General features: G+C 28.6%; 1 protein-coding gene across 1 annotated transcript; it reads left to right on the top strand.

The window, feature by feature from the left end:
* The first annotated feature begins 4,023 nt into the window (after window positions 1-4,023).
* LOC120091705 (zinc finger protein ZAT9-like) lies at window positions 4,024-5,118 on the top strand. The gene has a single exon (XM_039049817.2). The coding sequence runs from the start codon at window positions 4,049-4,051 to the stop codon at window positions 5,015-5,017; it is 969 nt and encodes a 322-aa protein (XP_038905745.2). The 5' UTR covers window positions 4,024-4,048; the 3' UTR covers window positions 5,018-5,118.
* The last annotated feature ends 6,583 nt before the right edge of the window (window positions 5,119-11,701 follow it).

Genomic DNA, 11,701 nt, shown 5'->3' with positions numbered 1-11,701 from the left:
TGAAAATGCAAGGACTAAAATGATCACTTTGTAAAAGTACAATGACTAAAATAAATATTTTGAAAGCATGATCCAAAACGAACCAAATTTAAAAAGTCTAGGAACCAAAATAGATATATTAAAAATATAAGAACTAAAATGAACTAAAATCAAAAGTATAGAGACCGAAATAATATTTAAACCTATATTTTTCCATGAATTTAATAATTTGCGAACAAGTATTCTAACATGACATATTTCTTTGTCAAGTATTTGAATATAATGCAATATTTTGTTCAAAGGGTTAAGCCAAAATTTCCCCCAAAAAAAGTAATACTGAATACAAAAAGAATAGAGTAAGAAAAAAATTAATGTTGAAAGGGAATATTTTTCAAAGGTTAAGATGATAATTTAGATCGAGAGTCGTATGATAGTTTAGGAATTTATAACTAGACACACAGATCCCAATAATTTATTAAATAAAAATTAAACAAATTTCTTTTTCTTTTTTCCTTTTAATTTTGTTTTAAATATTGAATTTGGATTTTCAATGGGGAATTGTCTTCTTTCTGAGTTTCGTTTTATTAATTAAAAAAGGGTTAAAAACCAGCAAACAGCTTATATGGATTAGCAAATAAAGGAGGCAAGTTTTCTGCATGTTACTTGTATTCATATGCCCTTCCTTTATTAATCTTATCTTTATCATTATTTTAATCTTTCAACTTTCACATTTATTTTAATAATTGTATTTTGATCTTTCTAAATTCAAATTATATCTTTTCTATTCAACCGCATTGGACTCTTCCAAGTTCGGAACATTGGAAACTCAATGTAAATGCCACAAGGTGTAACGTGTAGGACTTGAACTTGGATCTATAAGGGATTAAAAAAATAAATTTACTACTAGGTTAACTAATAATTTGGACACTATGCCAGTTATATATATATAGTATAAAGTTGAGGGAAGCTCGAACCCCCTAGACCCATACTAAATCCGTCCCTAGCTGGGACTAACCCCCCACTAGAGGTGGAATAGTCGGATGCTTTAGATGTTATTAATTTCATCAGCAAAAAGGCGGTTTCGCTTGCAAAAATCTTGATTGAGAATATTGTTTTTGTCAGAAATACTATTAATTCCTTTTATTTTTGTCCTATACTCGAGAGATTAATTAAGAAAAAAAAGGACAAAGTTCAAGAGCTAAAATAAAACAATTAGATTAGGAATGATAGTAGAATAAAAATAAAAATTCATAACAGCATAATGGGATTTAAACCAATTTTATCAATAATGGATGGAATGAATATATATATATATATAAATGTATATATATATATATATTTGGTGGCCACTAATTTCTTATGCATTTGAGAGTGATTTTAACATCTTTAAAATTATTTTTGTCAAAAAAAATAAATTTCATATTAAATTTCACATTTTTTACATGTAATTTTTATCTAATCAAAATTAATTTTAAGAGATTAAAAACATGTTATACGATGGTTTTGAAAATGACAAAAATGATTTTAATATTTTTAAAATCACTCTCTAATATATCTTTTTGAATTAGATAAACGTAACTTAAAATACAAGTCGCCTCTTTATTTGAACATATATTAAACTCTTCAATTAAACAAATTTATATTACTACTCTTTATTTGAATCATAATATTCTCGTAAAAACTTAAAACACAAGTCTATTGATTGATAATAAGATTGATTTTTATTAAAGGAAATACTTTTCCTATTGACTTCTCATCATTAAAATCCTTTTATAGGTTTTTTTTTTTCTAAAAAAGGAGGGAAAAAAAAAGAGAACAAAAATTCTCCTTCATTCCCATTTCTCTCCCATAAGTCAAAATTTTTAGTTGTTGGAAGAAGGAAAAGTATTGTTCTTTACCAAATGCATTACATAACCCTACGCACAAAAGAACAAAATAAAATTTGTTAACTGCGGTTCAAACACAAAAATGGTCAGAAATAACACTTTCAACTTTTCATCTTTCAAGACGAGTATGTCCACTGATTTTTTTTTTATGGATTTTGAACGAGATCGACCACTGAGATTTAGTTAAAAATTTTACTTTTTCTAACTTATTAATTGGTTTGGCCCTTTTGGGCTAACACCTGAGATTTTAGTAATTTTTCCAAATATTAGATAATCTATCCAAATCTTATATATTTTCAAATTTTCTTCAAATCCGGTTATCCAATTATTGTGTAATTTTAGGCCATTTTTTGTTTCCATTATATGAATTTCTAAATTCTGAATGAATCTAACAATTAGATTTTTTCAACTGGATGCTTGCATTTTGATTTTTAAATTTTGAAATTTTGCAAAACGAACAAAAAGGGTAATATATGGAAAATATATAAAATTCCAGTATTAATCTACCCGAGAATTCACCAATCTTGATGTTAACCTACCCGAGATTCATACCGAGATTTTATATATTTTTCATATTTTTTTTGAAAAATTTAATATTTCCAAAAATTTTAAAATCAAAATTAATCACATGAGATCCATTTAAAAAAAATTCATTTGGATAATTGGTAAATTGATTTGGAATTAGAAATTTGGCTAAATATTTTTAAAAAAATCATGTAAAATTTTGACATAATATTTGGTAAATATAATCAAATTTGGAGAAAGTTTAAAAATATATAAGATTTGATATAAGATTGAAAATTTGAAATGTATAAGATTTAGGAAGATCACATAATATTATGAAAAAAAATTAATCTCTCCGAGATGTACAAATGCCCAAAAGGGCTAAAAAAATCAATAAGTTAGAAAAAGCTATTTTTTTTTAAAACTAAATCTTAGTAGTCGATCTCACCCGAGATGGATCTTTGTAAGGTGAAAACTTGAAGGTTATTTATGACAAATTTTCGTTTATAGACCAAATTTGTCACATAAAATCAAGGTTTAAATATTATTTAATTTATATATTTTTAGCTTTGATTCATTTCAGTCGTTGTACTTTTAATTTTCGTTTATTTTAATCTTTGTACTTACAAAACGTTTATCTTAACTCGTATACTTTTAAAAAGTTGTTATTGTGGTCCCTTTCAATATAATTACTTTTTGAGAATACACAAACTAACATTTCAAAAGTTCATAAACTAATACTACCAAAAGTTGAAAGTATATTAATCAAAATGAACATAGATAATATAGTGACCAAAATAAATCAAAGTCAAAATTATATAAAGAGGATTTTCAAAAATGAAAAAATAAGATAAAACATTTACACAAAATAACAAAATTTAATTTTCTTTGATAGAGGTTGATAGAAATCTATCAGTATCTATCAGTGAGATAAAATGATAGAAGTCTATCATTGATACTATGTGATAGATGTCGATAGAAGTCTATCATTGAAACTATGTGATAGATGTCGATAGAAGTCTATTAATGTCTATCAGTATTTTTTTTGTCATTTCTATAAATAATTTGACATTTTTTCTATATGTATAACTAAAATAATATTTAAATCTAAAATATAAGAAAGTTTATTTTCATGGGGAAGTTATTAATCTATTATGTTTCTTAGTAACACATGTAGAGGGTGGATATTAAACTTTTGATTTCATGAGAGGTAGAGAAAATTTTGTTTTCATTCATAATTTCACACGTCACTAATAATATATTAGTTTGTTATTTATTTATTTTATGGACTCATATAATTCTTAAATTCTATTTTTGTGATAATTTTTTTTCTAATTTCTAGCACTAACTTAATGCCTACTAATCCCATTTATTATTTGACACGTTATCAAATAATTGATTAATTTACTATTTATTTATTTCATAAACCACTCATAATTCTTGAAACTAATTTGTGACAGGCAATGAATTGAGTTAGTATTAGAAAATTTTCATACAATAAAAATAGTATGAAGATACTACGGTGCAGCTCACTTATGCTAACTTTGACATAAATTATGTTCTTCTACATTTATTTATGCAATTTTGATGTAAAAATGTAGAAGGAAAATGAAAAAGTTGCATTAAAAATCATAACTTTGGGTTGTGTGTATTGTCTATGTCCTTTTGGTGGAAGAGGAATGCTTGTCACCTACTCATTTCCCTCTACTTTCAACTCCCCCAATCCCTTCCTTCACTTCTTCTCCACTTTTCTAAACAGAGAGAGAAACCAAACAAAAAAAAAATTGAAGAGATTTGCTCTGTTTTCTTTTTTGCTTTCTTCTTCTTCTTCTTCTTCTTCTTCTTCTTCTTCTTCTGCTTCCTCTGTTTCTGTAAAAATGGAAGAGAGGCATAAATGCAGGCTCTGCTCTCGAAGCTTCACCAATGGCAGAGCATTAGGTGGTCACATGAAAGCCCATTTAGCCACTTTCTCCATTGAACACGAAAATCTCAACAAAACCTTCAAATCACCAGATCCAGAAATGCCACTCTCTGTTAATGGCTCTGTCTCCATTGTCCAAGACAGAGAGAGCGAGACCGAGTCTAAGAACCCAACTCGGAGGCGCTCTAAACGGACTCGGCGATTCAACACCGAGTCGTTACCGTCGCCGTCGCCGGAGCCAGCTAGTTCCATCTCCGATACATCTCCAGAGGAAGACGTCGCCATCTGTCTAGTGATGCTTTCGATGGAAAAGCCTTCATCCAGCAATGGCGTAATCGGGAAGGGGAAGGATCAGAGTCGGACGCCGGAATCGGAGAAATTAACGGCGGCGGTGGCGAAGAGTTTCCGATGTGGGAAATGCAGGAAATCTTTCCGATCGAACAGAGCTCTGTTTGGACATAGGAAAGTTTGCAGAAAGGAAGGGGAAGAAGAAGATGAAGAAGATGAAGAAGGGATTAATGGAGGTAATTGGAAGATCTTTAAATGTCCTTATTGTTGTAAAGTGTTTGGGTCTGGACAAGCTTTAGGAGGACATAAAAGGTCCCATCTACAGGGTTCTATCAGAACCGCCATTGATGGGAGTTCTAGCAAGCTTGAGATTGGCTTGGATCTCAATTTGCCAGCTCCACTGGAAGAAGATGATTACAGTGTAGTTTCTGATGTATAATCATTATTTTTTTTTTCCTTTTAAATATTATTTTGATTCATATGCTTTCTGTCCATTCACATATTTTCAACTTTGTTCAATTGAATTTCTATACTTACCAATCTCTATTTTGTTCTGTTCATAAACATAAGCCTAGTTCAATTAACACAAATCTTAAGAGATTGAAATTTCATAATGAACTATATGAAAAACTATCTTTTTTGATCGAAGAATAGCCCGAACATCAAAGTTATGAAAGCGTGGCCAAATTTGTTCTCCAGTATAGGAACTGACAAGAGCACTAGACATTAACAGATTTGCCCAGTCGTGTACAAAGATTTGAATATGGGAAGAATTCACTCCATTGATAAAGATTCATCACTCCATTGACTGTATTTTCTTTTTTTTTAAAAAAAAAAGTATATTAAATGGGTTTATGGTGGAATTTTTGTTGAAAAAAACGATATAACAAAAATGAAAGAAATCAAGAATATCACTACTATGGAGAATACCATGTTTGAACTTCAATTTTCTGTGAAAATGTTTGATATTACTCGAAGGTTATATTGTTATGTCAGTTTTATGTTTAGGAGGAAGGTTTGATTTTGATGTTCTTGGCCTTTGTTGGTGTTGTCCTTTAATGGTAAAATGGCAGTACTAAAATGAAGTCCTTTAGTACGACAGAGATCGAGGGATTCAAACTACGTACTTTGTAGACACAAACACATAATTATGTCAATCAAACTATACTAAAGTGAAGTATATTAAAATTCAAGAACTAAGTACATAAAATTAAAAATTTCAAGATTTTATTAGGCATTTTTTAAAGTTCAAAAATTGAAAATTCAAACTTCTTTTAGATACTTTTGAAAGTTCAAGAAACTAAACAGATAAATCTAAAAAGTTTAAGAACTAATCTTTGTAATTTAACTCTTAAAATTATAAGATGTTTACTATCATTTTAAGAAATTCCTCTCAATCTATCATTATTAAAAATATAAATAAAAAATAAAGATCAATCAAATTAATATTTAAAATATCAAGCTTTAAGGAGAGGTTAGCAAAGCAAAACCGACCAACTTAAATAACTATTTTTCTTACAACTATAATAAGATGAAAGGTTAATATTTTAAAATATACTATACCTTTTATTTTTTGTTTTTTTTAAATAACATTTTAGGTTATATATATATATATATATAACTATTCCATCCAAGTCTTTGGCATTACTGTACTTTCCTAATATTTAGCCAATGGTTATAAAATCAATACACATTTCAGTGATCACATTGAATATTTGTTCATGAAAGAGAAGTGGGTCAACTAATTAAAACTCCTAATATAAATGATAAGGTACTTTTGATTAGTGTGGGAGAAGAAATTGAGTAACCAAAAAGTTTGGTTGTAGAAAGGGATTTTTTTTTTAATCTAAAATTAATTTTGAAAAAGGAAAATTTTCACCGATAGAAAAGTGACAAATTATTTATAGAAATAGTAAAAAAAAAAAAAAAAAAGATAAATACTGATAGACTTCTATCGGCGTCTATTAGTGATAGAGATTGATAGAAGCCTATAATGATTAAATTTTACTATTTTATGTAAATAGTCTATTTTCCTATATTTGAAAATCTCCTTTAAAAAATGTTCAAATAGTTATTTTTAGTAGTTTTTATACCTATAAAAAGATTATGTTTAAAATCTTGACTGTTGTATCTCTCATCAATGTACCTATCTAATGTTTGGAATTAAATGATTCATGATTGAAGTATGAAACCAATCAAAATTATTCCAATTTTTGGTTTTGAACAACTTGTAAGAATGTACACAAAGAATTTCTAGAAATGCCCAAGTTTTCAACTTTCATAGGCTTTGACACAACTTTGAAAATTGACCCAAAAGAAAATGAATTCAAAACAAATCTAAAAGTAATAAAATGTTGCAATGTGGTGTATGGGTGTTTGGTTTGGAAGGATTAAACCATTTCAGACCCTAGGCTTTGTATCAAAATCAATTTTAATTTTTACTATTTAAGAATTCAATAGCTTTTCTTCTCTCTTTTGAAATAAGGAATTCAACAAACATTGAATTCAAAGCCTAAGAATTACAGTTTATAATGGGATGAAAGGGCTTATATTATTATTATTTTTTCCTAAATCATAATGTTCCTAAATTTTAGGGTAAGTTTCAATAATGTCAGTAAAACTGTAAATAATAATAATAATAAAAAAAAAAACTTATCCTTTGAATTTTAAAATTTTGTTTTAAAATAACCCTTCTGTCAATTTTTCGTTAAATTGTAGTAAAAGTGCTATGACATTGATTGACTTGTAAAATAGTGATACATGTGCCTCTAAGCCTTAATTCAAGGTTCATTTATGTTATTTTTGTTTCAAAAGATTTATTTTAATTTTTAATGTTTGCGATTATTTTTGTTAACTTTTCCATTAAAATGAAAATAAAAATAGTGTGACAATTAGTTAAAAAAATAAAAATAAAGGCTTCATGTGGATGTACATTGGTCATGAACCATACAAATTGAAGCATCTTAATCACATTTAAAACATGATATTGAGTAGAGGGAAAATAAATTTAGGAGATAGAGTTTTATGGCTTGTTTGGAAATCATAATTTTAAGGGATTTTAATTCATAATGGATTTCAAATGAATTTCATTGTTTGGTACCACAGAAAATAGAATGATTTTAGAATTTGAAGGGAAAAAAGAACTTTCACGATTAAAATGTTTGGATTTTGCAAGATTTAATAGGATTTAAAATTAAATTACTTAATTAACCTTATCAAATTCCAATTTTCTATATCAAAAAATTTATAACTTTCTTTTCATTTTCGGTTACCATCAAAATACAAAATTTTAAATACATTCGTTTTAAATATTTCTTATTCAAAATAAAGTAATTGATTTAAAAGGATACATCGGATTTTATTTTGGATTATGAAGGCGTGAGATTGATTGAAAAAGAGAAGGGCAAAAAGGAGAATTGGGAAGGTGATTTGGTGAGCGAGACTTGTGGCAGGCAGACTTTATGCAAAACTAGTAGGGCACCGCCGAAGTGGCTGACAAGTGACAATTTTGAAGAATATCTATAAGCAGAGTCTAATCATAATGGTCAATACAATTGCTTTCTATGCATGTTTTGTACGACGCATGGCACTGGATCCATTAATGTCAATTTCCTAATATAATAATACTTTACTCTGAATTACCCACAATTTTTTTTTTTTAAAAAAAAAAATCTTTCACAAGTTACCATATAACCTTTGACTTCAATTGTGATAGTTTGAACACATTTTTTAGTACTAATTCGTCATAATCTTAGATGGAAATTGGGATTTGGGATGAGCATAGTGAGAAATCGGTGGAATAAGTTATTATGCTTTACTCTATATTTAGGATATGAAATATAACAGTGGCATGTACAATTATTTATAATCTACAATTAAATATAATAAATACTATTTCAAACTATTCTTTGCTATAATATATACTATTTGTCATTAATCTTCTATTTTCTTATTTCCTATAGTTTTTACTATTTCTTATCCAAATAAAAATGGTTTACATCCCAAACATAAATTATTATAATTCAAATTAAAATAGTATGCATCATAAATACTAATTATTATAATCCACCAACTGTTATAATCACTGACTATAATAATCAAATTCAACGCTCCAAATGCTCTTTTAATTTTAGGACTTTGTCAGTTCAATTTTAAGTCTCAATTTTCTTTCAACAGGATTATATTTGTAGTTTTGTGACTTTTATAAAAGATCGAGAAATATATTGTAACTTTTCAATGGATTTGAGTACATTTTAAGAAAATAATGGAAAATTTTAAGGGTGCTTTTTGTAATTTAACTGGAAGCAAATCGTTGGCGATAATAGGTTGGGAAGGATAGATACTATTAAAAAAGTCCACAAGTACCCATCTCGCCCCTTCCTTCTTCAGTAAAGATAAGCACTTTTTCGCCAGTGTTGCACACGTAAATAACGAGAGCCAAATTCCAATGGGAGTTGGTGCCTTTCTTTGGCTCCTAAGCTAGAACTTCAATATGGCTCTGACTTCAACTTACCTTGAGAGCTTCCTTCCTAATTTCAAGCGGATGGACTAAACTAAAGTTAGTAATGGAATCGGAGTAGGACAGGGGAGGTTCTCCATTCCCGTTCGCGATGGCGAAATCTACCTCATCCACGCCTCCCGTGAAGAAGGCAGGAATAGGGGCGGAGATTTTCCGTCGGGGAAACGGGTCCCTATGGCGACCCATTCCTTGTTTCCCCTCTTATTTCCCTACGATATTTTTTTTTTTTCCAAAGTTCCTTTTGGTTTGAGTTTAGACACTTTAGTTGGCCTTAGATGAGATTAAATTAAAAACTAGGCTAAATATAAAAAGTTAAATACCATATATATAATCTAATCGAGGTCGGGGTTGGGGTCGGAGTCGGGGCAGGGATACCCTCCCTATCTTCAGATAGGGACCCTAAAGAGGTCCTCAATTTGACCCCCATCTCTGGTCAAATTGGTCGGGGAAGGGCCCTGGGAGGAATTTTGCCAACCCTAGAGTGGGCTATTATAGTCACTTTATGTTTGAGGCTACAATAATATTAGTTGGTGTTTGCAACTATTAGAACCTACAATTAACTACATCATTACTATTTCAAATAGTTTTTGTTACCGTGTTAACTATTTCTTACTCATATTATCTTTCCCTCTTGATTACAATGTTTACTATTTTCTACCCAATCTAAAATAGTCTACACTCAAAACACAAAATATTATAACTTATCGACTATATAACCACCGATTATAATAATCAACTTAGCACCTCAAACATCCCTTAAATTACAAGTTTAATTCATGAAATTTGAAGTTTGTATTTAATAAATCAATTTCAAACATGTTTTTAATGTTTGGTTTTATACTTTTAAACATGATTTTCATACTGTCAAAATAAATTTAAACAATTAAAGACAAGATTGATTTTAACGATTTCATAATCAATTGGGTGAACAACGAGAATGCAAAGGTGATAACAAATGCAAATCTTTACATAAAGTTTAGTAAAGAGAGTTCAAAACTAGAGCGATAAAATTGTACTTCAGGGAGACTAATCTCAAACAATGTGATGCTATATGATTAAAAGCAATGACCAGAATGGAGTGGGGCGGTCTATATAAAATGATGGATGGAAGGGGCTTTCTTTTTATGAGAGGAATCTATAAAATCAAGATGTGCCTTAAATCAGTGTGTGTCCTTTGAGTTCTTTTTAAAAGGCAGTCCAATTCCAATTGAATGAACTTTTTCCGAGAGAAGATTGAAGCAATGAAACCCCCTTTTTTTTTTTCTCTTTATCTTCTTTTGATTTGTCATGAAGGTTTAGTGGGACATATACTCAAGAAAGCTGAGAAGAGTCGCTTAAACAAAGGTTTGAGAATTGTAAAACGAAGCCTCTTCTATCAGTTCTTTACACATGACAAACTATTTTTTTTTAATTAAAAATTTGATTCCCATAATTTAGATCCTGTTTGGTAACCATTTAAGTCTCATTCGGTAATCATTTAGTTTTTTATTTTTATTTTTAAAATTAATTAAACCCATTTTATCACATTTCTTATAATGATTTGTATCTTTTTTAAGTATAATGGTTGAATTCTTAGCCAAGTTCCAAAAATAAAAACAACTTTTTGAAAGTTACTTTTTTAGTTCTCAAAATTTGGCTTGATTTTGTAAACTATAAGTGAAAAATAGATAACAAATATAGAAATTTAGAGGTGGAAGTAGTGTTTATAGGCATAATTTTAAAAAACAAAATGGTTACCAAATAGAGTCTTAGTTTTTTTTTTTTTTTTTTTTTTTTTTTTTTTTTTTTTTTTTTTTTTTTTTTTTTTTTTTTTGAAAATTAAGCATATAAACACTACTTTCACCTCCAAATTTCTTCATTTGTTATCTATTTTTTACCAATGATTTAGAATGCCAAGCCAAAATTTGAAAATTATAAAAAAATAGTTTTTGAAAACTTGTTTTTGTTTTCAAAATTTGGTTAAGAATTCAACCATTGTACTTAAAAAAATATGCAAATCATTGTATGAAATGAGAAGAAAATAAACGATTTTCTAAAATAAAAAACAAGAAACGAAATGGTTATCAAACGAGACTTTATATTTTATAATCAGACTGTAGTCCCTATGATTTGAAAAACACTCACAAATAATTTCTATTATAGGACCTACGTATGAGAACTTTTTCAAACTACAGGAATTATTTATGAAGTTTTATCAAATAATAAAAAATAAATTCTAAATACTAGATCTAACTTTTTCTTTATTCAAGCCACAATCAAAGAAGCGAAATCTAATGGAAGTTTGTGTTGGGTTTCGGCAGCTTGTCCCACATCGGTTAAATAGAAGAATGAGGATGGGCTTCAAGCCTATAAAAAGAGCCTATGCCTCTAGTTTCAAGTCCCAATTAGAAACGCTTTTAAGTTTATTGTGTTAATTCTAATTAAATTTCTTTTGTATTCTCTAGTTGGAAAGTGGGGAAAAGGTGTGTGTAGTTAAAAGCTTTAAGAGAGTGCTCTTGTAATTGGGATCGAAGGGAGAATTATTCCATGTGATTGTAAAAAAATTTCACATAATGGTTTTTTTTTTGTGGGTCGTGGTTTTTCTCCGAATTGGGAGTTTTTCAA

The sequence above is a fragment of the Benincasa hispida genome, unplaced genomic scaffold, assembly GCF_027475165.1.
Source record: "Benincasa hispida cultivar pf3 unplaced genomic scaffold, pf3_genome.v1.1 HicScf884, whole genome shotgun sequence".
NCBI lineage: Eukaryota > Viridiplantae > Streptophyta > Magnoliopsida > Cucurbitales > Cucurbitaceae > Benincasa > Benincasa hispida.
The sequence above is the reverse complement of the archived record's forward strand: the minus strand, read 5'-3'. Positions and strand labels throughout refer to the sequence as shown.